Raw genomic sequence first — 27,837 nt, forward strand, 5'->3', positions numbered from 1 at the left:
CATGAGTGTGTAAGGAATAGGAGGATATGTTGATTGGGTGAATTGAAGTAGGGTGGGTGTGGGGCATAAACACCGGCATGGACCAGTTGGGTTGAAAGTCCTGATTCTGTGCTGTACATTCTATGTAACACCAAGAACAGTCAAAAGAAGGGAATCATCAGAATAACACTTATATAATTTTTTTGATATATATAAATGACCTGGATATTGGAATACAGAGCAGAATTTCTAAATTTGCCGATGACACCAAACTTGGGGGTGTGGTAAACAGTGAGGATGATACCAGTCAACTGCAACAGGACATAGAAAGGCTAGCAGAATGGGCAGACAAGTGGCAGATGGAATTTAATACAGAGAAGTGTGAGGTGATGCATTTTGGCAGAAGGGACAGGGAGAGGCAATATACACTTAATGGCACAGTTTTAAAGAGTGTGCAGGGACAGAGGGACCTGGGAGTTAATGTGCGTAGGTCCCTGAAGGTGGTGGGACATATTGAGAGAGTGGTTAGCAAAGCATTTGGGATCTTGGGCTTCATAAATAGAGGTATTGAGTACAAAAGTAGAGAAGTTATGCTGAAACTTTATAAAGCGCTGGTTAGGCCACAACTGGAGTATTGCGTCCAGTTCTGGTCACCACACTTTAGGAAGGATGTGAAGGCCATTGAGAGGGTGCAGAGGAGATTTACCAGAAAGGTCCGGGGATGGGGGATCTTAGCTACAAGGACAGGTTGGAGAAAATGGATTTGTTTTCCTTAGAGCAAAGGAGGTTGAGGGGTGATTTGACAGAGGTGTACAAGATTATGACGGGTTTGGATAGGCGAGACGGGGAAAGGCTGTTCCCACTAGTTGATGGTACAAGGACTAGGGGACACAGATTTAAGGTTTTGGGCAAGAGATACAGGGGGGATGTGAGGGAAAACTTTTTTACGCAGCGAGTGGTGAGGACCTGGAACTCGCTGCCGACGGAAGTGGTGGAAGCGGAGACACTCGATGTTTTCAAGGGGAGACTGGATAGGCACTTGAGAGAAATAAACTTGCAGGGCTACGGGGATAGAGCGGGGGAATGGGGCTGACTGGATTGCTCTACAGAGAGCTGGCACGGACTCGATGGGCCAAATGGCCTCCTTCTGTGCCGTTATGACTCTATGACTATGACTAGAACAGCGTGAATTCGCTGGTGTCTCAGCAGGTTGGAGAACTGAGTGAATCCCTTCCCACACACGGAGCAGGTGAACGCCCTCTCCCCAGTGTGAACTCGCTGGTGTACCTTCAGATTCCCAGAGCTTTTAAAGTTCTTTCCACAGTCAGAACATTTAAATGGTCTCTCCCCAGTGTGATATCGCTGATGTCTCACCAGGTGGGATGACTGAGTGAATCCCTTCCCACACACAGAGCAGGTGAACGGTCTCTCCCCAGTGTGAACTCGCTGGTGTGTGAGTAGGTTGGACGACTGAGTGAATACCTTCCCACACACAGTGCAGGTGAACATCCTCTCCCCAGTGTGAACTCGCTGGTGTCTCACCAGGTGGGATGACTGAGTGAATCCCTTCCCACACACAGAGCAGGTGAACGGTCTCTCCCCAGTGTGAACTCGCTGGTGTGTGAGTAGGTTGGACGACTGAGTGAATACCTTCCCACACACAGTGCAGGTGAACATCCTCTCCCCAGTGTGAACTCGCTGGTGTCTCACCAGGTGGGATGACTGAGTGAATCCCTTCCCACACACAGAGCAGGTGAACGGTCTCTCCCCAGTGTGAACTCGCTGGTGTGTCAGTAGGTGGGATGACTGAGTGAATCCCTTCCCACACACGGAGCAGGTGAATGGCCTCTTTCCTGCTCTCTCCAGCTGGTGTCCCTTCAGCTCCTGGGACATTTGAAAGCTTTTCCCACAGTCGGAATGTTTCAGCGGCCTCTCCCCAGTGTGAAGGCGCTGGTGTGCCAGCAGATTCGAGGACCGAGTGAATCCCTTCCCACACATGGAGCAGATGAACAGAATCTCTCCTGCCCTCTCCAGCTGGTGTCTCTTCAGATCCTGGGACCTTTTAAATCTTTTCCCACAGTCAGAACATTTAATCGGTCTCTCATCACTGTGAACAAGCTGGTGTCTCAGGAGGGTGGCAGAATGAGAGAATCGCTTCAAAAACACGGAGCAGGTCAAAGGTCTCTCATCGGTGTGGACAAGCTGGTGTCTCAGCAGCACGAAGGGTGCAATTAATCCCTTCCTGTAGTGTATGTGCCTTTAAGAACCCCGTGTACTGTAATGCCGGTAATGGCCACTCGGGCTATATAAGCCTGTATATTGTGTTGTATCAGTAAGTTCACCTCCAGACTTTGTTCAGTAAACACCTGTGAAACCAACTCCTGCCTTCAGTGTCTCTATTAACACACGGACACAACACTTCCCACACACGGAGCGGGTTAAAGGTCTCTCCCTAGTGTGATCTTGCTGGTGTATCATCGAAGTGGATGACTGAGTGAATGCCTTCCACACACGGTGCCCGGGTTTCCCCCAGTTTGTAGGCACTGGTGTCGCTTCAGGTATTTGTAGATTCTGAAGCTCTTTCAGAACATTTTAAAGGTCTCTCCCCAGTGTGAACTCACGGGGGTGCCAGCAGATTCAAGGAGCGACTGAATCAGGTCCTGATGAATCGAGCGACTCTGTCAGATCTTGAGGTGATGTTTGGTTTGAGCTTCCTGTCTGTAAATGCTCCACTTCTAAAACCCTGTAAAAGGAGTGTAGAAAGGGTAAGGGGGGAGTAGGAACTTTTTTGGCTAATTATGCATCAAAGAACAAACATGGCAGTGCCGGTCCCACTGGTGTCCAGCCGTGCCCACAATAACCAGCGGGCCAGAAACAGCCCAATCCACCCTCACTGACTTGGCCCTGAAGTCAAATCAAGTCTCATCAAATGACATCCTTTGTGACTGTGACAAAGGTAAACTATCCCTCCTCGTCCTTCCTGACTTGTCTGCAGCCTTTGACACGGTTGACCACTCCGTCATTCTCCCAACACCTCTCCACCGTCGTCCAGCTGGGTGGGACTGCACTCGCCTGGTTCCATTCTTATCTATCTAATCGTAGCCACAGAATCACCTGCAATGGCTTCTCTTCCCACTCCTGCATCGTTACCTCTGGTGTCCCCCAAGGATCTATCCTTGGGCCCCTCCTATTTCTCATCTAAATGCTGCCCCTTGGTGACATCATCTGAAAACACAGCCTCAGTTTCCACATGTACGCTGACAACACCCAGGTCGAGCTCACCATCACTTCTCTCGACCCCTCCACAGTGTCTAAATTCTCAGACTGCTTGTCCGACATCCAGTTCTGGATGAGCAGAAATTTTCTCCAATTAAATATCGGGAAGACCGACTGGCTCCATCCCTCTCCCTAACATCTGTCTGAGGGTGAACCACACTGTTCACAACCTTGGTGTCATATTTGACCCTGAAATGAGCTTCTGAACACATATCTGCAGCATAACAAAGACCGCCTATTTCCACCTCAGTAACATCGCCCGTCTCCGCCCCTGCCTCAGCTCATCCACTGCTGAAACCCTCACCCAGGCCTTTGTTACCTCTAGACTCGACTATTCCAATGCACTCCTGGCTGGCCTCCCACATTCTACCCCACGTAAACTTGAGGTGATCCAAAACTACCCGTGTCGTAACTCAACGCCAAGTCCCGTTCACCCATCACCCCTGTGCTCACTGACCTACATTGGCTCCCGGTTAAGCAGTGCTTCGATTTCAAAATTCTCATCCTTGTTTTCAAATCCCTCCATGGCCTCGCCCCTCCCTATCTTAGTTATTCCCTTCAGCCTCACAACCACCCGCCCCCCGCGACAGAATCACAGAAAGATTATGGCACAGAAGGAGGCCATTCAGCCCATCTTGTCCGTGCCGGCCGATTAAGTGCTATCCACACTAATCCCACTTTCCAGCACTTGGTCCGTGGTCTTGTAGGTTACGGCACTTCAAGTGCACATCCAAGTACTTTTTAAATGTGATGAGAGTTTCTGCCTCTACCACCCTGTCAGGCAGTGAGTTCCAGACCCCCACCACCCACTGGGTGAAAACATTTCTCCTCAACTCCCCTCTAAAGCTCCGAACAATTTCTTTAAATCTACGCCCCCTGGTTGTGGACCCCTCTGCCAAGGGAAATAGGTCCTTCCTATCTAGGCCGCTCCGAATTTTATACACCCCAATCAGGTCTCCCCTCAGCCTCCTCGGTTCCAAAGAAAACAACCTCCTTCCCCCGCCCCCCCCCCCCCAAGACATCTGCACTCCTCCAATTCTGCCCTCTTGAGCATCCCTGATTATAATCGCTGCACCATCAGTGGCCGTGTCTTCTGTTGCCTCGGCCCTAAGCTCTGGAATTCCCTCTCTGAACCTCTCTGCCTCTCTTGCATAGAAAATAGGAGCACAAGGTAACACTGCAGTAGGAGTAAATTGGCACAGCAGGCAGTGGAAACCAGTTCTCTAACCAATCAGCAGGGGTGCCTCATTTGGCTGTAAACAAACAAACAGTATAAAAAGACCAGTTGCTAGTGCGAGTTAGCAGAAAGTGCTGTGAGTTTGGGTAAGTGTGAGCTAGGGTAAGTGGGGTGTTAGGTGCTCTTCTCAAACTTAAACTCTGTGGGTTGTAGTTAATAAGGCCTTTCTGGTGCAGAGTGACTGTTGGTAAACCATTTAACTGGTGTAATTCGAGGGATTGATTTAATTTAAATCCAATTAATTAAAGGGGATACTAGCATCTATAAATCGGGCAGAGGGTGTCCATAACTAACAATAAAAAATTTAATTAATTACATAGAATGGAGCAGGTGATGTGTTACTGTTGCGAGATGTGGGAGCCGGTGGACCCCATTGAAGCTCACGGTGATTACATCTGTGACAAGTGTCTGCTGCTACAGGAACTCCAGCTCCGTGTTGGTGAGCTGGAGTCTGAGCTTCAGACACTGCGACACATCAGGGAGGGGGAGAAGTACCTGGACTCTGTGTATCAGAAGGTGGTCACACCTATGAAGTTAATTAATTCAGATGTAGCCCATGGTCAGGGACAGGACGGTGTGACTACAAGTGAGGCAGGTACGGGGATCCAGGAGGTAGAGCTGGAGGAGCCGCAGCCCTTGCTCTTGTCCAACAGGTTCGAGGTTCTTACTCCCTGTGGGGACAGGAGCAGGGACTGCAGGGAGGATAAGCAACCTGGCCACAGCACCGTGGAATGGGGGGCCATTCAAGAGGGGGGAGTAAATAGAAATGTTGTAGTGGTAGGGGATAGTATTATTAGGGGGATAGATAGAGTTCTCTGCAGCCGAGAGCAAGAGTCCCGAAGGCTGTGTTGCCTACCTGGTGCCAGGGTTAAGGACATCTCCTCTGGGCTGGAAAGAAACTTGCAGTGGGAGGGGGTGGATCCAGTTGTCGTGGTCCATGTTGGTACAAACGACGTAGATAGGACTAGGAAGCCGGTTCTGTTAAAGGAGTATGAGCAGCTAGGGGTCAAATTAAAAAACAGAACCTCAAGGGTAATAATCTCTGGATTATTACCTGAGCCACGAGCGAATTTGGCTAGGACAAATAAAATTAGAGAGTTAAATGCGTGGCTCAAAGACTGGTGTGGGAGAAATGGGTTTTGCTTCCTGGGACACTGGCACCAGTACTGGGGCAGGAGGGAGCTGTTCCGTTGGGACGGGCTTCACTTGGCCAGTGCTGGGACTAGTGTCCTGGCGGATCATATAACTAGGGCTGTAGAGAGGGCTTTAAACTAACTAGTGGGGGGGGGGGGGGGGGGAAGTTCCTAGAGAGCAAATAATAAAAATGACAACAGAGAAGGTCATAGACTTAGGTAGCAGTGGGGAAATTAAAAACCAGAGCGTGTCAGGAAGGGGCAGAAGGTATGGAGTAAAAGGTAAAGTAATAAAAAGGGCAAAAGCAGGAACTAAGTGTCACAAAACATATTTGAAAGTTCTCTATCTGAATGCACGTAGCATTCGTAACAAAATAGACGAGTTAATGGCACAAATAACTACATATGGGTATGATCTTGTGGCCATTACAGAAACATGGCTGCAGGGTGACAATGCCTGGGAATTAAACATACCAGGTTATTTAACGATCAGGAAGGACAGGCAGGAAGGAAGGGGAGGTGGGGTGGCTATGTTAATAAAGGAAGGAATCACTGCAATACAGAGAAATGATATTGGGTCAAAAGATCAGGATAATGAAACAGTTTGGGTGGAGGTAAGGAATAATAAGGGGAAAAAAACACTAGTGGGCGTAGTCTATAGGCCTCCGAACAGTTGCAACTCTGTTGGACGGAGTACTAATCAGGAAATAGTTGAGGCTTGTAATAAGGGAACAAATATAATTATGGGGGATTTTAACTACCATATTAATTGGACAAATCAAATTGGGCAGGGCTGCCTTGAGGATGAGTTCATTGAGTGTATTAGGGATGGGTTTCTTGAGCAGTATGTAACTGAACCGACCAGGGGGCAAGCAACCTTAGATCTGGTCCTGTGTAACGAGACAGGATTAATTTAAAATGTCCTAGTAAAGGATCCCCTTGGAACGAGTGACCATAACATGGTTGAATTCCATATTCAATTAGAGGATGAGAAGGTTGGATCTCAAACAAGCGTGCTAAGCTTGAATAAAGGAGACTATGAAGGTATGAGAGCGGAATTGAGTAGAGTGGATTGGGAAAATAGATTAAAGGGTAAGACGATACATGATCAGTGGTGTACATTTAAGGAGTTATTTTACAACTTCCAAAAAATATATATTCCACTGAGAAGAAAAGGGTGTAAAAGAAAAGACAGCCATCCGTGGCTAAGTAAAGAAATTAAGAATAGTATGCGACTAAAAACAAGGGCAAATAAGGTAGCCAAATCTAGTGGGAGGATAGAGGATAGGGAAAACTTTAAAAGACAGCAAAAAATAACAAAAAGATTGATTAAGAAAGGGAAGATAGATTATGAAAGTAAATTAGCAAAAAATATAAAAACAGATAGTAAGAGTTTTTATAGTTATATAAAAAGAAAAAGGGTGGCTAAAGTAAATGTTGGTCCCTTAGAGGATGAGACCGGGAAATTAATGGTGGGAAATATGGAGATGGCAAAAACACTGAATGAATATTTTGTATCAGTCTTTAAAGTAGAGGACACTAAGAATATCCCAACACTGGACAAACAGGGGGCTATGGGGGGGAGGAGCTAAACACGATCAAAATCACTAAGGAAGTGGTACTCGGTAAAATAATGGGACTCAAGGCGGATAAATCACCTGGACCTGATGGCTTACATCCTAGGGTCTTGAGGGAAGTGGCGGTAGGGATTGTGGATGCATTGGTAATAATTTTCCAAAACTCCCTGGACTCAGCAAAGGTCCCAGCAGACTGGAAAACTGCTAATGTAACACCCTTATTTAAAAAGGGCAGTAGACAGAAGGCTGGAAACTATAGACCGGTTAGCCTAACATCTGTGGTAGGTAAAATTTTAGAGTCCATTATTAAGGAGACAGTAACAGGACATTTGGATAAACATAATTTAATACGACAAAGTCAGCATGGTTTTATGAAGGGGAAGTCATGTTTGACAAATTTGCTGGAGTTCTTTGGGGAAGTAACATATAGGGTGGATAAAGGGGAACCAGTGGACGTAGTGTATTTAGACTTCCAAAAGGCATTTGACAAGGTACCACACAAAAGATTATTGCTTAAGATAAAAAATCACGGGATTGGGGGTAATATTCTGGCATGGATAGAGGATTAGCTATCTAACAGAAGGCAGAGAGTTGGGATAAATGGTTCATTCTCAGACTGGCAATCAGTAACTAGTGGTGTTCCGCAGGGGTCAGTGCTGGGTCCCCAACTCTTTACAATCTATATTAACGATTTGGAGGAGGGGACCGAGTGTAACATATCAAAGTTTGCAGATGATACTAAGATGGGAGGGAAAGTAGTGAGTGAGGAGGACATAAAAAACCTGCAAGGGGACATCGACAGACTAAGTAAGTGGGCAGAGATTTGGCAGATGGAATACAATACTGGAAAGTGTGAGGTTATGCACTTTGCCAGGAAAAATCGTAGAGCAAGTTATTATCTTAATGGCAAGAAACTGGAAAGTACTGAAGTACAAAGGGATCTGGGGGTCCTGGTGCACGAAACTCAAAAGGTCAGTATGCAGGTGCAGGAAGTGATTAAGAAGGCCAATGGAGTGTTGGCTTTCATTGCTAGGGGGATAGAATATAAAAATAGGGAGGTATTGCTTCAGTTGTACAAGGTATTGGTGAGACCGCACCTGGAATACTGCATACAGTTTTGGTGTCCATACTTAAGAAAAGACATACTTGCTCTCAAGTCAATACAAAGAAGGTTCACTCGGTTAATCGCGGGGATGAGGGGATGGACATTTTTTTTTTTTTTTTTTTTTTTAAACCCCACAGTGCAGATAGAGGCCATTTCGGCCCATCGAGCCTGCACCGACACATATCCCACCCGATCCCCGTAACCACTACACCAACACATATCCCACCCTATCCCCGTAACCCCACGTATTTAATCCCCCTAACACTAAGGGTCAATTTATCATAGCCAATCAACCTAACCCGCACATCTTTGGACTGTGGGAGGAAACCGGAGCACCCGGAGGAAACCCACGCAAACACGGGGAGAATGTGCAAACTCCATACAGACAGTCGCCCGAGGCCGGATTCGAACCCGGGTCCCTGGCGCTGTGAGGCAACAGTGCTAACCACTATGCCACCGGGAGAGGTTGAGTAGATTGGGACTCTACTCATTGGAGTTCAGAAGAATGAGAGGCGATCTTATTGAAACATATAAGACTGTGAAGGGGTTGGATCGGGTGGATGCGGGGAAGATGTTCCCGATGATGGGTGAAACTAGAACTAGGGGGCATAGTCTTAGAATAAGGGGCTGCTCTTTCAAAACTGAGATGAGGAGGAACTACTTCACTCAGAGGGTGGTAGGTCCATGGAATATGCTGCCCCAAAAAGCTGTAGAAGCTACATCGTTACATAAATTTAAAACAGAAATAGACAGTTTCCTAGAAGTAAAGGGAATTAAGGGTTATGGGGAGCGGGCAGGAATTTGGACATGAGTCTAGGTTCGGATCGGTCATGGCCCTGTGGGTAGCCGAGCGGGCCCAGGGGCCGTGTAGCCTGATCCTGCTCCTATTTCGTGTGTCTAATTCTGTTAGATTCAGGAGATGGTTCTGTGATAGTGGATTGGCGGTTAGGATCAGATCAGCCATGATCTTATTGAATGGCGGAGCAGGCTGGAGGGGCCGATTGGCCTACTCCTGCTCCTATTTCTTATGTTCTTATGTTCTTAGGAGTCGGCCATTCGGCCCCTCGAGCCTGCTCCGCCATTCAATGAGATCATGGCTGATCAAAACCCACCTCTGTGACCAAGCTTTTGGCTATCTGCCCGAATTTCTCCTTCTGTGGCTCGGGGTCACATTTTTCAATGTCTTACAATACTCCTGTGCAGCACCTTGGGACGTTTTCCTACGTTCAGATAATAATCTGCCTTCCTGTTTTTGACACCAAAGTGGATAACCTCGCATTTATCCACGTTATATTGCATCTGCCATGCTTCTGCCCAATCACCCAACCTGTCCAAATCATCCTGTAGTTTCTCGACATCCTCCTCACAGCACACACGCCCACCCAGCTTTGTGTCGTCTGCAAATTTGGAGATATTACATCTAGTTCCCTTGTCTAGATCATTAATATATATTGTGAATAGCTGGGGTCCAAGGACCGATCCCTGCGGTACCCCACTAGTCACTGCCTGCCACTCGGAAAAAGACCCGTTTATTCCAACTCTTTGCTTTCTGTCTGCCAACCAGTTCTCTATCCAAGTCAATACCTTGCCCCCAATCCCATGTGCTTTAACTTTACACGCTAATCTCTTATGCGGGACCTTATCGAAAGCCTTTTGAAAGTCCAAATACACCACATCCACTGGTTCTCCCTTATCTATTTTACCAGTTACATCCTCAAAAAATTCCAGCAATTAGTCAAGCACGATTTACCTTTTGTAAATCCATGTTGACTTTGTCCGATCCGGTCACTGTTTTCCAAGTGCTCTGCTATTACATCTTTTATAATAGACTCTAGCATTTTCCCCACGACCGATGCCAGGCTTACCGGTCTATAATTCCCCGTTTTCTCTCTACCACCTTTTTTGAACAGTGGGGTAACATTAGCTACCCGCCAATTCATGGGTACTGTTCCAGAGTATCGAATTTTGGAAGATGACCAGCAATGCATCTACTATTTCTAGGGCCACTTCTTTAAGTACCCTAGGATGTAGATTATCTTCTATGTTTCTATGTATTCAATCTTTCCTTGTAGCTGAAATTCTCTAGTCCTGGCAACATCCTCGTAAATCTCCCGTCTCGAGCAGTCACATCTTTGCTGCAATGGGGCGAGCAGAACTGCACGCAGCACTCTAGCCGGTGGCTTAACTGGTGTTTTGCAAAGTTCAAGCAGAACCTCCCTGCTCTTACATGATACAGAAAGAGAGAGGCACTGCCCCTTTAAATACCTGGGGGGCACCCATTCCCCTTTAAATGGCCAAGCAATTGTTTTTGTTGAAAAGGGGCCGCAGTCCCCTTTGACTCACCTCCCCCGCCCCCCCTCACGCACCACAAATACTCACAAGAGAGAGAGGAGGAAGAATGCTGGTCTTTGTCCCTTTAAAAGTGGCTGCCCACCAAAATGTTCACAGCACCAGGGCTCTTTTCTCTGGATAAAAGTCGAAAAGAGAAAAGGTTCACTTATTTTTAAATGAATGCAGTTGATGAATAGCCTTGCAATAAAGGTAATGCAAAGGAATAAACACTCAAGCTGGTTTTTCCCACCACCTCCTCCGCTTCCCTTTAACAGCTCCTGCAGACAATGAAAGCAGGAAAGCGGCCTGCAGCCCACCGAGGTCCCGCCCCCCTCCCGCGCCGCCATTGGTTGGAGGACCGTCAGCCCGCCCGGTCCTCCTCGTGTTTTCCGCGCTCCTGATTGGCGGGCGCCTCGCGTCAATCACCCCCCTCCGATTACGCGCTGACGCCAGCACGCAACGCCAAGGGGTCGGTTGGATCGGCGCACGCCACCGCAAGGTAAAAAAAGACACCCCACACAAATGAGGAAAAACAAGAATAATAATAATCGCACTTTAGAGGGGAGGAGGTTGGGGGAATTAATGGCTGTTTTCAATTTGTTTCGCAAAAAAAAAATTTGAAAAGCTTCCCAACGGTGCGAGGCGGGCTGCGCATGCGCTCCAACCAGCCTTTGACTTCCCCCACGTGGGCCCGGGGCCCGGACACGCCCACTTGCCTTCCCCTGCACCAATCACAGCGCGGGCAGGCGCTTCTATCAATCGTCACCTGTCAATCACCCGCCGTTCCCCTGCCAGTGCGCCTGCGCGGGGCCTCCGGGGAGCAAACGGAAGGCCGGGCCCGGGGAAGAGGCGGAATCAGCGGCCGGGGTAAAGTAAAGTGTTGGGGAATCGATTTAAATCGAGGTGAGGGGGTAGCGGAGAGCGAGATTATAAAGTAAAATACGAGAAAAACCAAACCTGAGAGTCGGGCGGGCGGGACCTCCGCGGACGCCGAACGGAGTGGATTGAACTACGCGGGGGGGCGGAGTGAGCCGGAGCATTGTGATTCTGACTGACGGGAGCGCTGACCAATAGGAAGAGGGTTGAGCTGGGAGGACTGAACTGGGCGGCCTGGTCCGCCAAGCAATGGCTGCGCGGCAAGGGGGCGGGACCTTCCTCCCCCGGCGCTGAGGCTGGGGCTCGATTGTGACGTCATCGTAGGAAGAGGCCTGTCAGGTGGATGGAGGCCGGCCCGGGCCTGTGACTGACGGGAGCTCTGACCAATAGGAAGAGGGCTGAGCTGGGAGGATTGAACTGGGCGGCCTGGTCCTCCAACCAATGGCGGCGCAGCAAGGGGGCGGGGCCTCCTCTCCAGCTCAGGTGCGCTGGGGCCGATTGTGACGCGCTGTCCCCAGGTGAGAGCAGCTCAGTCAGCACAGAGCTGGGGCTGGAATCTGGGAGAGGGGCCGCAGGCAGCGGGCCTGGCAAAGGGGCACAAGCTTCACAATACAAGCTGCTTTCAAATGCACAATTGTTTCCAACACTCTGCAAAAAAAACTGTTTAACAATTCATCATAACTCCCCTGCTTTAGGAGAGGCGTAGAGTGCAAAAAGCAAGGAAGTTATGATGAAACTGTGTAAAAGACTGGAGTCAGCTGTGGCTCAGTGGATAGCAGAGTCAGAAGGTTGTGGGTTCAAGTCCCGCTCCAGGGACTTGAGCATATAAAGCGAGGCTGACACTCCAGTGCGGTGCTGAGGGAGCGCCACAATGTCGGAGGGGCAGTACTGAGGGAGCGCCGCACTGTCGGAGGGGCAGTACTGAGGGAGCGCCGCACTGTCGGAGGGGCAGTACTGAGGGAGCGCCGCACTGTCGGAGGGGCAGTACTGCGGGAGCGGCGCATTGTCGGGGGAAGCAATGCTGTGGGAGAGCCGCATTGTTGGAGGGGCAGTAATGAAGGAGCGCTGCAGTATCGGATAAGCGGTCTTGCGGATGAGACGTTAAACCGAGGCCCCCGTCTGCCCCCTCAGGTGGACGTAAAAGATCCCGTGGTGCTATTTCAAAGACATTAGCCCCGGTGTTTTGAGCCCAATATTTATCCCTCAATCAAAATGACGAAAAAACATTATCTGGTCATTATCACATTGCTGTTTGTGGGAGCTTGCTGTGCGCAAATTGGCTGCCGCATTTCCCACATTACAACAGTGACTACACTTCAAAAGTACTTCATTCGCTGTAAAGCACTTTGGGACGTCCGGTGGTCATGAAAGGCGGTTAAGAAGGCAAATGGTATGCTGGCCTTCATTACAAGAGGATTTGAGTACAGGAGTAAAGAAGTCTTACTCCAATTATATCATTGTTCTTAGGCAGTCCCTCGGAACCGAGGATAACTTGCTTACACATTAAAAATGAGTTCTCAGGTGACTGATGAGTTCACACAGGTGGGGCAGACAGTAGTTGAAGGGGCGGGCGGGTGGGTGGGGTGCTTGGGTTGACGTGCGCTCCTTGCGCTTGGCTTCCGCTTGCTCCCGGCAAAGAGACTCGAGGTGTTCGGTGCCTTCTCGGATGCTTCTCCTCCACTTTGTGCGGTCTTGGGCCAGGGATTCCCAGCTATCAGTGGGGATGTTGCACCTTTTCAAGGAGGCTTTGAGGGTGTCCTTGAAGCCTTTCCTCTGCCCACCTGGGGCTCTCTTGCCGTGCCGGAGCTCCGAGTAGAGCGCTTGTTTTGGGAGTCTCCTATCGGGTATGCGGACAATGGGACCCGTCCATCGGAGCTGATCGAGCGTGGTCAAAGCTTCGATGCTGGGGATGTTGGCCTGAGCGAGAACACTGACGTTGGTGCACCTATCCTGCCAATGAATCTGCAGGATCTTGCGGAGGCAGCGTTGGTGGTACCTCTCCAGTGCACCTCAAAGCACTGGAGAGGTACCACCAACGCTGCCTCCAATTATATAGGGCCTTGGTGAGACCACACCTGGAGTACTGTGTACAATTTTGGTCTCCTTACCTAAGGAAGGATATACTTGCCATAGAGTGAGTGCAACAAAGGTTCACGAGATTGATTCCTGGGATGGCGGGACTGTCGTATTAGAAGAGATTGAGTAAACTAGACCTGCATTCTCTTGAATTCAGAAGAATGAGAGGGGATCGCATTGAAGCATACAAAATTATACATTAATTTGGGCTAACCAAATTAGTAACAATATTGTGGAGGAGGAATTCCTGGAGTGTTTACGGGATGGTTTCCTGTACCAATATGTCGAGGAACCAACCAGAGATCAGGCCATCTTAGACTGGGTATTATGTAACAAGAAAGGATTAATTAACAGTCTTGTTGTACGAGGCCCCTTGGGTCAGATCGATCATAATATGATAGAATTCTTCATTAAGATGGAGAATTAAGTTGTTGAATCAGAGACTAGGGTCCTGAATTAAAGTAAAGGAAACTGCGATGGTCTGAGGCGCGAGTTGGGTAGGATTGATTGGGGAATGTCACTCAAAGGCTTGACGGTGGATAGGCAATGGCAAACATTCAAAGGCCGCATGGATGAACTACAGAATTTGTTCATCCCAGTTTGGCATAAAAATAAAACAAAAAAGGTGACTCAACCGTGGCTAACGAGGGTAATTAGGGATAGCATAAGATCCAAGGAGAGGACATATAAATTGGCCAGAAAAAGCAGTAATCCAGAGGATTGGGAGCAGTTTAGGATTCAACAAAGGAGGACAAAGCGATTAATTAAGAAAGGGAGAATAGAATACGAGAGTAAGCTTTCAGGGAACATAAAAACTGACTGTAAAAGCTTTTATAGATATGTGAAGAGAAAAAGATTGGTGAAGTCAAGCATAGGTCCCTTGCAGTCAGAATCAGGGGCATTTATAATGGGGAACAAAGAAATGGCAGACCAATTAAATACATATTTTGGTTCTGTCTTCACAAAGGAGGACACAAATAACCTCCCAGAGATGCTGGGGAACATATGGCCTGATGAAAGGGAGGAACTGAAAGAAATCAGTATTTGTAGGGGAATGGTGTTAGGGAAATTGATGGGATTGAAGGCCGATAAATCCACAGGGCCTGATAATCTACATCCTAGGGTACTTAAGGAAGTGGTCCTAGAAATAGTAGATGCATTGCTGATCATCTTCCAAAATTTGCTGGAATCTGGAACTGTACCCATGGATTGGAAGGTAGCTAATGTTACCCCACTATTCACAAAGGGTGGTAGAGACAAAGCGGGGAATTACATCGGTAGTGTAATTACATCGGTAATTACATCGGAATTACATCGGTAGCCTGACATCGGTAGTGGGGGAAAAAGCTAGAGTGAATTATAAAAGATGTAATTGCTGAGCACTTGGAAAACAGTGACAGGATCGGACAAAGTCAACATAGATTCACAAAAGGTAAATCATGCTTGACTAATCCACTGGAATTTTTTGAGGATGTAACTGGTAAAATAGATAAGGGAGAACCAGTGGATGTGGTGTATTTGGACTTTCAGAAGGCTTTCAATAAGGTCCCACATAAGAGATTAGCATGTAAAGTTAAGGAACATGGGATTGGGAGGTAAGGTATTGACTTGGATAGAGAACTGGTTAGCAGATAGAAAGCAATGAGTTGGAATAAACGGGTCTTTTTCCGAGTGGCAGGCAGTGACTAGTGGGGTACCGCAAGGATCGGTCCTAGGACCCCAGCTATTCACAATATATATTAATGATCTAGACAAGGGAACAAGATATAATATCTCCAAATTTGCAGACGACACAAAGCTGGGTGGGCGTGTGTGCTGTGAGGAGGATGTCGAGAAACTCCAGGATGATTTGGACATGTTGGGTGATTGGGCAGAAACATGGCAGATGCAATATAACGTGGATAAATGTGAGGTTGTCCACTTTGGTGGCAAAAACAGGAAGGCAGATTATTATCTAAATGGCAATAGATTGGGAGAAGGTGAAGTGCAACGAGACCTGGGTGTTATTGTGCACCAGTCGCTGAAGGTAAGCATGCAGGTGCAGCAGGCGGTTCACAGAATCACAGAAACCCCACAGTGCAGATAGAGGCCATTTCGGCCCATCGAGTCTGCACCGACACATATCCCACCCGATCCCCGTAACCCCTACACCAACACATCTCCCACCCTATCCCTGTAACCCCATGTATTTAATCCCCCTAACACTAAGGGTCAATTTATCATAGCCAATTAACCTAACCCGCACATCTTTGGACTGTGGGAGGAAACCGGAGCACCCGGAGAAAACCCACGCAAACACGGGGAGAATGTGCAAACTCCACACAGAGTTAAGAAGGCAAATGATATGTTGGCCTTCGTAGCGAGAGGGTTCGAGTACAAGAACAAGGATGTCTTGCTGCAGTTGTACAGGGCCTTGGTGAGACCACACCTTGAGTATTGTGTGCAGTTTTGGTCACCTTATCTGAGGAAGGATGTTCATGCCATGGAAGGAGTTCAGCGAAGATTCACCAGGCTGATACCTAGGATGGCAGGAATGATGTATGAGGAGAGATTGGGTCGATTGGGCTTGTACTTGCTGGAGTTTAGAAGAATGAGAGGGGATCTCATTGAAACTTATAAAATTCTGACAAGACTAGACAGACTAAATGCAGGAAGGATGTTCCCGATGGTCGGGGAGTCCAGAACCAGGGATCACAGTCTAAGGATAAAGGGTAGGCCATTTAGGACAGAAATGAGGAGGAGTTTCTTCACCCAGAGAGTGGTGAACCTGTGGAATTCTCTACCACAGAAGGCAGTAGAGGCCAATTCATTAAATATATTCAAGAAGGAGTTGGATATATTTCTTAAGGCTAAAGTGATCAAGGGGTATGGGGAGAAAGCAGGGATCGGGTACTGAATTTGGATGATCAGCCATGATCGCATTGCATGGCGGAGCAGGCTTGAGGGGCTGACACTCCAGTGCGGTGCTGAAGGAGCGTGGCACTGTCGGAGGGGGAATACTGAGGGAGCGCCGCACTGTCGGCGGGAGGCAGTACTGAGGGAGCGCTGCAGTGTCAGAGGGACAGTACTGAGGGAGCGCTGCACTTTTGGAGGGGCAGTAGTGAGGGAGCACCGCACTGTTGGAGGTGCAGTGCTCGGAGCGCTGCTCCATCGGAGGTGCAGTACTGCGGAAGCGCCGCACTGTTGGAGGTGCAGTGCTCGGAGCGTTGCTCCATCGGAGGTGCAGTACTGCGGAAGCGCCGCACTGTTGGAGGTGCAGTGCTCGGAGCGCTGCTCCATCGGAGGTGCAGTACTGCGGAAGCGCCGCACTGTTGGAGGTGCAGTGCTCGGAGCGCTGCTCCATCGGAGGTGCAGTACTGCGGAAGCGCCGCACTGTTGGAGGGTGTAATGAAATCTGTGTCTTGCCTGTATTCGTTTTGCACTCATGTATATTACCCTCCCCCACACGGTGTATAGTTTCACTTCCTCTTTCCTGACTAACCTGGAAGGTTCCAGGTCTTGGCTCTTGGCTCCGCCCCTGACTTCTCTTACATAAAGATCCCAGGATCTGTATGACTCATTCCTGCGAGCCAGTCAGTGTGTTGAGATGTTAGCTCTGATCTTAGTGATTAAAAGCCAACTTGTTAAAGTCTATAACTTCTAGTTTTGTGGTTATTGAAGGCCCATCAATTTTAATCACTAAAGAATACTAGGATGGATCGACTCCTAAAACCAAAGCGTCTGGACTTGGATCCACATTCTGCTGAAGCATCAAATCAATTTGGACACTGGCTCAAATGCTTCAAACTCTTCGCGAGGGCCTCATCCGCTAGCGAGGTAGATAAACTGAGTCTACTGACTACTCTTGTTAATCATCAGATTTATTCGTTCATCCGGGATGCCACCTCTTACACGGAGGCCATCACTATCCTGAAGGCCCAATACCAGAGGCCGGTAAACGAAGTGTACGCCAGACATCTGCTGGCTACACGCAGGCAGCGACCTGAGGAATCAATGGACGATTTCTTACAGGGCCTAAAGGACTTGGTCCGGGACTGTAACTGCAAGGCCGTGACGGCCAACGTGTACTCTGACGAATTGGTCCGCGATTCCTTCATCACGGGCCTCAAATCGAATTATATCCGGCAGAGACTGCTGGAGAAGGAGGTCCTGGACTTAAAAAAGGCAGTGGCCACTGCGCGATCGCTGGACGTGGCCCAGAAAAACTCTGACTCTTATTCTTCCGGCCATGCAGCCCTCACCGCCTCGTGCGCGCCGAGCGGGCCGCCATCTTGGAATCAGCCATCCAGGTCTCAGACCAGCTCTACACCACCGGAGTCCCCACACAGGAGTTCACCCAGGAGTCCTACTACAGCGGCAATGTCTCGAGGCCCGAAATGCTACTTCTGCGGCCAGGCCAAGCACCCCAGACAACGATGCCCAGCGAAGGACGCTACATGCTTCAAATGTAAGAAAAAGGGGCATTTTAGCAAAGTCTGCAGGGGGAATCCGATTTCCAACTCCGTCACTGCCTCGTGCGGGCCGTCATCTTGGGATCCGCCATCTTTTCCCGACTCAACGGCCGCCCAGGGCCCAACAGTGGCTTCGATCACGGTGGATCAATCCAGGCCACACCCGTTGACAAAATCCATGATGGACATACAGGTAAACGGGAATTTAACGAAATGTTTAATTGACTGAGGGAGTACCGAGAGTTTTGTCCACCCTAGCCTGGTACGGCAGCATTCATTAACGGTAACCCCTACACGGAGCAGAATTGCTATGGCTGCTAAGCCCCACACTTCGGACATTTTGGGCTACTGTGTGGTAACACTGACTGTAAAAGGCACGGACTACAAGGATTTTAAACTCCTCGTGATGCCAGAACTCTGTGTTAATGTAATCTTGGGCCTGGACTTCCAGTGCCACCACGAAAGTGTCACGCTAGCATATGGCGGGTCCCAGCCGCCACTCACAGTCTGTGGCCTATCAACCTTAAAAATCAGCCCGCCCTCTTTATTCGCTAATCTCGCTCCGAACTGTAGGCCCATAGCGACCAAAAGTAGACGGTACAGTCTGGAAGACAGACACTTTATCAAGGCGGAAGTGGACAGACTCCTGCGGGAAGGCATTATTGAATGCGGTACCAGTCCGTGGCATGCCCAAGTAGTCATAGTTAAAAATAGCGAAAAGAAACGGATGGTAATTGACTACAGCCAGACTGTTAATATTTATACCCAGCTGGACGCCTACCCTTTACCCCGCATATCAGAAATGGTCAACCAGATTGCGCAATACCGAGTCTTCTCGACTATCGACCTCAAATCCGCGTATCACCAGCTCCCCATTAGAACGGAGGACTGCCCATACACCGCCTTCGAGGCGAACGGGCGCCTCTACCATATTCTCAGAGTGCCCTTCGGGGTAATAAATGGGGTCTCGGTCTTCCAACGTGAGATGGACCGCATGGTTGACGAGAATAAACTACAAGCTACCTACCCCTATCTGGACAATGTCACTATCTGCGGGCACAACCAGCAAGACCACGATCTAAATCTTGCGAGATTTTTAAAAACTGCCCGAAAGCTGAATCTAACCTACAACAAAGACAAATGTGTCTTCAACACAACCCGTCTCTGTATCCTCGGCTGTGTGGTGGAAGATGGGGTAATTGGACCGGACCCTGACTGATTACGCCCCCTAAAGGAACTGCCCCTGCCACACAATCCCAAAGCTTTAAAAAGGTGCCTGGGATTTTTTTCATATTATGCCCAATGGGTGCCCAATTACTCTGATAAGGCCCGACCCCGCATTAAATCGACGTCCTTCCCACTATCAGCTGAAGCTCGGGAGGCTTTCACCAGTATTAAACAGGACATTGAAAGAGCTGCAGTGTGTGCAGTGGACGAATGCATTCCCTTTCAAGTCGAAAGCGATGCGTCAGACTTTGCCTTAGCTACGACCCTCAATCAGGCTGGGAGACCTGTGGCCTTCTTCTCCCGAACCTTTCAGGGACCTAAAATCAGGCACTCTTCTGTCGAGAAGGAGGCACAGGCTATAGTGGAGGCAGTGCGGCACTGGAGTCACTACCTAGCCGGCAAACGTTTCACCCTGCTCACCGACCAGCGGTCGGTGGCTTTCATGTTTAATAACAAACAAAGGGGGAAAATCAAGAATGACAAAACACTCAGGTGGAGGATCGAACTATCCACGTTCGACTATGATATTATGTACAGGCCGGGAGCCCTTAATGAACCCCCAGATGCCCTATCGCGGGGAATGTGTGCCAGCATTCATACGGACAAATTACAGGGTCTCCACAACGACCTCTGTCACCCAGGGGTCACCCGGCTATACCATTTTATAAAGTCCCGCAATCTGCCCCACTCCATCGAGGAGGTCAGGGCAATGACCAGAGCTTGCCGCATCTGTGCGGAATGCAAGCCTCGTTTCTACAGGCCTGACCGTGCACACCTTATCAAAGCCACACGGCCATTCGAGCACCTACGTCTGGACTTCAAGGGACCCCTTCCCTCTGCCGACCGTAACGTATACTTCCTCAATATCATTGATGAATATTCCCACTTCCCCTTCATCATTCCCTGCCCAGACATGACCAGTGCCACGATCATCAAGTGTCTCTGTAATCTATTCTGCATGTTTGGCATGCTGAACTACATACACAGCGATAGGGGGACGTCATTCATGAGTGACGAGCTGCGCCAGTTCTTGCTCTCGAAGGGGATAGCCACTAGCAGAACCACTAGCAATAACCCCCGGGGTAATGGGCAAGTGGAAAGGGAGAATGCTACTGTTTGGAAGGCTGTCACGTTAGCCTTAAAGTCAAAAGGCCTTCCGACCTCCCGCTGGCAGGAAGTCCTCCCAGACGTGCTCCACTCCATAAGGTCTCTGTTATGTACAGCCACTAACGCTACCCCTCACGAAAAGATGTTTGTTTCCCCCCGGAAATCCACCTCGGGCATATCTCTACCCGCGTGGCTGATGTCTCCGGGGACAGTACTATTGCGGAAGCACGTGAGAGGCCATAAAACGGACCCCCTTGTGGAAAAGGTACAGCTCCTCCATGCAAACCCTCAGTACGCCTATATCGAATACTCTGACGGGCGAGAGGACACTGTTTCCGTAAAAGACCTCGCTCCCTCGGGGAGCGGAGAGAATGATGGGAGACTACCCGATGAAGACCTACACTACAAAGAGACAGGACGCCCAGAGGTATCAATACCCAACTTTATCCTCGAGGACACTGCAGATAACCTGGAAGACACTGCGGAGGCCCGGACAGTGGAGGAACCAGAATCCACTCCCCTAGAGGCACCCCAACCGGCTTTGCGCCGATCACTGAGAACTGCAAAACCTCCTGATAGACTCACTTTTCCCAACCTTTAAGAAACATCACCCCGATGGACTAAATCTATAGAAGGGGTGAATGTAATGAAATCTGTTTGTCTTGATCCTGTATTCGTTTTGCACTCATGTATATTACCCTCCCCCACTGCGTATAGTTTCACTTCCTCTTTCCCGACTAACCTGGGAGGTTCCAGGTCTTGGCTCTTGGCTCCGCCCCTGACTTCTCTTACATAAAGATCCCAGGATCTGTATGACTCATTCCTGTGAACCAGTCGGCGTGTTGAGATGTTAGCTCTGATCTTAGTGATTAAAAGCCATCTTGTTTAAGTCTATAACTTCTAGTTTTGTGGTTATTGAAGGCCCATCAGGTACAGAGCAGACACATTCCTATGAGGGGGAAAGGAAGGGCATCCAAAGCTAGAGCTCCCTGGATGACTAAAGATAGAGGTTAAAATGAGAGAGAAAAAGGAGGTTTATGACAAATGTAAGGTTGATAATACAGTGGGGAATCATGCTGAATATAGAAAGTACAGAGGAGAGCTAAACAATGGAATAAGAGGGGCAAAGAGAGAGTATGAGAACAGATTAGCAGCGAACATAAAAGGGAACCCAAAAGTCTTTTATAAACACTTAACTAGTAAAAGGGCAGTCAAAGGAAGGGAGGGGCTGATTGGGGACCTAAAGAGAGATTGTCTTGTGGAGGCAGAGGGCTGGGCTGAGGGACTAAATGAGAACTTTGCATCTGTCTTCACTGGAGAACAGGATGCTGCCAATGTAGCAGTAAAGGAGGCGGCCGGAGCGATACTGGACAGGATACAAATAGATAAAGAGGAGGGACTTCAAAGGTTGGCAGTCCTCAAAGTAGAAAAGTCGCCCGGTCCGGATGGGATTTGTCCTCGGTTACTGAGGGAAGTAGGGGTGAAAATTGCGGAGGCTCCGGCCACAATCTTCCAATCCTCCTTGGACATGGGGGTGGTGCCAGAGGACAGGAGGATTGCAAATGTTACAGCCCTGTTTAACATAGGGGAGAGGGATAAACCCGGCAACTACAGGCCAGTCAGCCTAACGTCAGTGGTGGGGAAACTTTTAGAGACAATAATCCGGGACAAAATTCATTGGTCCTTAGAAAACTACCATGGGATTAAAGGGATCAAGGGATATGGGGAGAGTTTGAATAAACGGATCTTTTTCCGAGTGGCAGGCAGTGACTAGTGGGGTACCGCAGGGATCGGTCCTTGAACCCCAGCTATTCACAATATATATTAATGATCTAGATGAGGGAACTAGATGTAATATCTCCAAGTTTGCAGACAACACAAAGCTGGGTGGGCGTGTGTGCTGTGAGGAGGATGCTGAGAAACTCCAGCATGATTTGGACAGGTTGGGTGATTGGGCAGATGCATGGCAGATGCAGTATAATGTGGATAAATGCAAGGTTATCCACTTTGGTGGCAAAAACAGGAAGGCAGATTATTATCTGAATGGCAATAGATTGGGAGAAGGGGAAGTGCAACGAGACCTGGGTGTCCTTGTGCACCAGTCGCTGAAGGTAAGCATGCAGGTGCAGCAGGCAGTTAAGAAGGCAAATGGTATGTTGGCCTTCGTAGTGAGAGGATTCGAGTACAGGAGCAGGGATGTCTTGCTGCAGTTGTACAGGGCCTTGGTGAGACCACATCTTGAGTATTGTGTGCAGTTTTGGTCACCTTATCTGAGGAAGGATGTTCTTGCCATGGAGGAAGTGCAGCGAAGATTCACCAGACTGATACCTGGGATGGCAGGAATGACGTATGGGGAGAGATTGGGTCGATTGGGCTTATACTCGCTGGAGTTTAGAAGAATGAGAGGGGATCCCATTGAAACTTATAAAATTCTAACAGGACTAGACAGACCAGATGCAGGAAGGATGTTCCCGATGGCTGGGAGTCCAGAACCAGGGATCACAGTCTAAGGATTAGGGGTAAGCCATTTAGGACAGAGATGAGGAGGAATTTCTTCACCCAGAGAGTGGTGAACCTGTGGAATTCTCTACTACAGAAGGCAGTGGAGGCCAATTCATTAAATATATTCAAGAAGGAGTTAGATATATTTCTTAAGGCTAAAGTGATCAAGGGATATGGGGGAAAGGCAGGGACGGGGTTCTGAATTTGGATGATCAGCCATGATCTCATTAAATGGCAGAGCAGGCTCGAGGGGCCGAATGACCTACTCCTGCTCCTATCTTCTATGTTTCTATATTTCTATTACTCTCACTATTACCTCAATGCTAATGAATCAGGGGGAAACTCTCCACTGGCTGGAGTCAGACTGAGCACAAAGGAAGATGATCTTGGTGGTTGGAGGTCAATCATCACCGCCCCAGGACATCGCTGCAGGAGTTCCTCAGGGCAGTGTCCTCGGCCCAACCCTCTTCAACTGCTTCATCAATGACCTTCTCTCCAACATAAGGTCAGAAGTAGGAATGTTCGCTGATGACTGCACAGTATTCAGTTCCATTTGCAACTCCTCAGATAATGAAACCGTCCATGCCCGCATGTAACAAGACCTGGACAACATTCAGGCTTGGGCTGATAAGTGGCAGGTAACATTTGCACTACACAAGGGCCAGGCAATGACTATCTCCAACAAGTGAGCATCTAATCACCGCCCCTTGACATTCAACGGCATTCCCATCACCGAATCCCCCACCATCAACATCCTGGGGGTCACCATTGACCAGAAACTTAACTGGATCGGCCACATAAATACTGTGGTTACAAGAGCAGGTCACAGGCTAGGTATTCTGCGGCGAGTGTCTCACCTCCTGACTCCCCAAAGCCTTTCCACCATCTACAAGGCACAAGTCAGGAGTGTGATGGCATCCCATCCACCACCTTAAACATTCACTCCCTCCACCACTGGTGTACCGTGGCTGCAGTGTGTACCATCTACAAGATGTACAGCAGTAACTCGCCAAGGCTTCTTCGGCAGCACCTCCCAAACCGACGACCTCTTCTACCTGGAAGGACAAGGACAACAGGCGCATGGGAACACCTGATAGAATACATATATCCCTGAAGGCAGCAGGACAGGCAGAAAAGGTCGTTAAAAAGGCTTATGGGATACTTGCCTTCATTAGCCGAGGCATAGAATATAAGAGCAGGGAGGTGATGAAGGAGCTGTACAAAACGCTAGTTAGGCCACAGCTGGAATACTGTGCAGTTCTGCTCGCCACACTATAGGAAGGATGTGATTGTATTGGAGAGGGTGCAGAGGAGATTCACCAGGGTGTTACCTGGGCTGGAGCGCTTCAGCTATGAGGAGAGACTGGACAGGCTGGGGTTGTTTTCCTTAGAGCAGAGAAGGCTGAGGGGGGACCTGATTGAGGTGTACAAAATTATGAGGGGCATAGATAGGGTAGATAGAAAGGAACTTTTCCCCTTAGTAGAGGGGTCAATAACCAGGGGGCATAGTTTCAAGGTAAGGGGCAGGAGGTTTAGAGGGGATTTGAGGAAAAACTTTTTTCCCCAGAGGGTGGTTGGAATCTGGAACTCACTGCCTGAAAGGGTGGTAGAGGCAGGAACCCTCACAACATTCAAGAAGCATTTAGATGAGCACTTGAAACGCCATAGCATACAAGGCTACAGACAAAGTGCTGGAAAATGGGATTAGAATAGACAGGGCTTGATGGCCGGTGTAGACACGATGGGCCGAAGGGCCTCTTTCTGTGCTGTATAACTCTATGACTCTATGACCACCAACTCCAAGTCAAACACCATTCTAACTTGGAAGTATATTGCCATTCCTTCATCGTCACTGGGTCAAAGTCCTGGAACTCCCTCCCTGACAGCACTGTGAGAGTACCTTCACCACACGGACAGCAGCGGTTCAAGAAGGCGGCTCACCACCACCTTCTCAAGGGCAATTAGGGTGGGCAATAAATGCTGGCCTTGCCAGCGACGCTCACATCCCATGAACAAATAAAAAAAGTCATCCCATAACACGCGTACAAGGGCTCAGTAATGTTTAATTCATCAGAAAAAGACAAAGTACAACAAAATACTGGTCAGCTTAACAGAATCTCATCATATTTATATTGCTGCAGTTGTACAGGGCCTTGGTGAGACCACACCTTGAGTATTGTGTGCAGTTTCGGTCACCTTATCTGAGGAAGGATGTTCTTGCCATGGAGGGAGTGCAGCGAAGATTCACCAGACTGATACCTGGGATGGCAGGAATGACGATTGGACTTGTACTCGCTGGAGTTTAGAAGAATGAGAGGGGATCTCATTGAAATTTATAAAATTCTAACAGGACTGGACAGACTGGATGCAGGAAGGATGTTCCCGATGGTCGGGGAGTCCAGAACCAGGGGTCACAGTCTAAAGATAAGGGGTAATCCATTTAGGACGGAGATGAGGAGGAATTTCTTCACCCAGAGAGTGGTGAACCTGTGGAATTCTCCACCACAGAGGGTGGTGGAGGCCAATTCATTAAATATATTCAAGAAGGAGTTAGATATATTTCTTAAGGCTAAAGGGATATGGGGAGAAGGCAGGGACAGGGTACTGAATTTGGATGATCAGCCATGATCTCATTGAATGGCGGAGCAGGCCCGAGGGGCCAAATGGCCTACTCCTGCTCCTATCTTCTATGTTTCTATGTTTATGAGGCCACAAACTTAAAATAGTCACTAATAAATACAGGAGTGAATTCAGGAGAAACTTTTTTACCAAAAGAATGGTGAGAATGGGGAACTTGCTACCACAGGGAGTGGTTGAGGTGAACAGCATAGATGGATTTATGGGGAAGCCACATGAGGGAGAAAGGAATGGGAGGAGATGTTGATCGGGTTAATTGAAGTAGGGTGGGTGTGGAGCATAAACACTGGCATGGACCAGTTGGGCTGAATGGCCTGTTTCTGTGCTGTACATTCTATGGAACACCATAAACAGTCAAATCAAGGAAATCATCAGCACAACAGTCTTAAAGATTAAACAGCAGTACAAGAATTTATAAAACATTCATCCATTCCACGTTCATGTCACCCCAGCTGTCTCCAGGGCCCTGCACTACAGAACAGTGTGAACTCGCTGGTGTCTCAGTAGGTCCGATGACCGAGTGAATCCTTTCCCACACACGGAGCAGCTGAACAGTTTCTCATCAGTGTGAACTTGTTGATGGCTCAGTAGGTCCGATGACCGAGTGAATCCCTTCCCACACACGGAGCAGGTGAACAGTCTCTCATCAGTGTGAACTTGTTGATGGCTCAGTAGGTCCGATGACCGAGTGAATCCTTTCCCACACACGGAGCAGGTGAACGGCCCCTCCCCAGTGTGAACTCGCTGGTGTCTCAGTAGGTCCGATGACCGAGTGAATCCTTTCCCACACACGGAGCAGGTGAACAGTTTCTCATCAGTGTGAACTTGTTGATGGCTCAGTAGGTCCGATGACCGAGTGAATCCTTTCCCACACACGGAGCAGGTGAACGGTTTCTCATCAGTGTGAACTTGTTGATGGCTCAGCAGGTGGGATGACCGAGTGAATCCCTTCCCACACACGGAGCAGGTGAACGGTCTCTCCCCAGTGTGAACTTGCTGGTGTCTCACCAGGTGGGATGGTCGAGTGAATCCCTTCCCACACACGGAGCAAGTGAACGGCGTCTTTCCTGCTCTCTCCAGCTGGTGTCCCTTCAGCTCCTGGGACATTTGAAAGCTTTTCCTACAGTCGGAATGTTTCACCGGCCTCTCCCCAGTGTGAACTCGCTGGTGTGCCAGCAGATTTGAGGACCGAGTGAATCTCTTCCCACACAGGAAGCAGGTGAACAGAATCCCTCCTGCTCTCTCCAGCTGGTGTCTCTTCAGATCCTGGGACCTTTTAAATCTCTTCCCACAGTCAGAACATTTAATCGGTCTCTCATCACTGTGAACAAGCTGGTGTCTCAGGAGGGTGGCAGAATGAGAGAATTGCTTCAAAAACACGGAGCAGGTCAACGGTCCCTCTTCGGTGTGGACAAGCTGGTGTCTCAGCAGCACGGAGGGTAAAGGTCCCTCCCTCGTGTGAACTTGCTGGTGTATCATCGGAGCGGATGGCTGAGTGAATCCCTTCCCACACACGGTGCCCGGGTTTCCCCCAGTGTGTGGCCACTGGTGATGCTTCAGGTATTTGTAGATTTTGAAGCTCTTTCAGTACATTTAGAAGTTCTCTCCCCAGTGTGAACTCACGGGTGTGCCAGCAGATTGGAGGAGCGACTGAATCAGGTCCTGAGGAATCGTCTAACCCTCAGACCTTGAGGTGATGTTTGGTTTGAGCTTCCTGTCTGTAAATGCTCCACTTCTAAAACCCTGTAAAAGGAGTGTAGAAAGGGTAAGGGGGGGAAGCAGGAATTTTTTTTGGCTTATTTTGCCTCAAAGAACAAACAGGGTAGAGCCGGTCCCACTGGTGTCTAGCCATGCCGACAATAACCAGTGGGCCAGAAACAGCCCAATCCACCTCACTGACTTGGCCCTGAAGTCAAATCAAGTCTCAGCAAAGTCTCATCAAATGACATCCTTTGTGACTGTGACAAAGGTAAACTATCTCTCCTCGTCCTTCCTGACTTGTCTGCAGCCTTTGACATGGTTGACCACGCCATCCTTCTCCCAACACCTCTCCACCGTCGTCCAGCTGGGTGGGACTGCACTCGCCTGGTTCCATTCTTATCTATCTAATCGTAGACACAGAATCACCTGCAACGGCTTCTCTTCCCACTCCCACATCGTTACCTCTGGTGTCCCCCAAGGATCTATCCTTGGGCCCCTCCTATTTCTCATCTAAATGCTGCCCCTTGGTGACATCATCTGAAAACACAGCATCAGTTTCCACATGTACGCTGACGACACCCAGCTCTACCTCACCACCACTTCTCACGACCCCTCCACGATC

At 48.9% G+C, this 27,837-nt stretch overlaps 1 protein-coding gene across 1 annotated transcript; it reads right to left on the reverse strand.

The window, feature by feature from the left end:
• Positions 1 to 1,134: 1,134 nt before the first annotated feature.
• Positions 1,135 to 27,250, reverse strand: LOC147084074 (uncharacterized). Its single transcript, XM_085979892.1, has 2 exons — positions 26,180 to 27,250; positions 1,135 to 1,766 (listed from the first exon to the last, which is right to left on the reverse strand). Exons 1-2 carry the CDS (start codon positions 26,991 to 26,993, stop codon positions 1,135 to 1,137), a joined length of 1,446 nt encoding a protein of 481 aa, XP_085836018.1. The 5' UTR covers positions 26,994 to 27,250.
• Between the last annotated feature and the right edge of the window lie 587 nt (positions 27,251 to 27,837).

The sequence above is a fragment of the Somniosus microcephalus genome, unplaced genomic scaffold (genome assembly GCF_052327205.1).
Source record: "Somniosus microcephalus isolate GS21.2 unplaced genomic scaffold, FLI_Smic_1.0 scaffold2, whole genome shotgun sequence".
Classification (NCBI taxonomy): domain Eukaryota; kingdom Metazoa; phylum Chordata; class Chondrichthyes; order Squaliformes; family Somniosidae; genus Somniosus; species Somniosus microcephalus.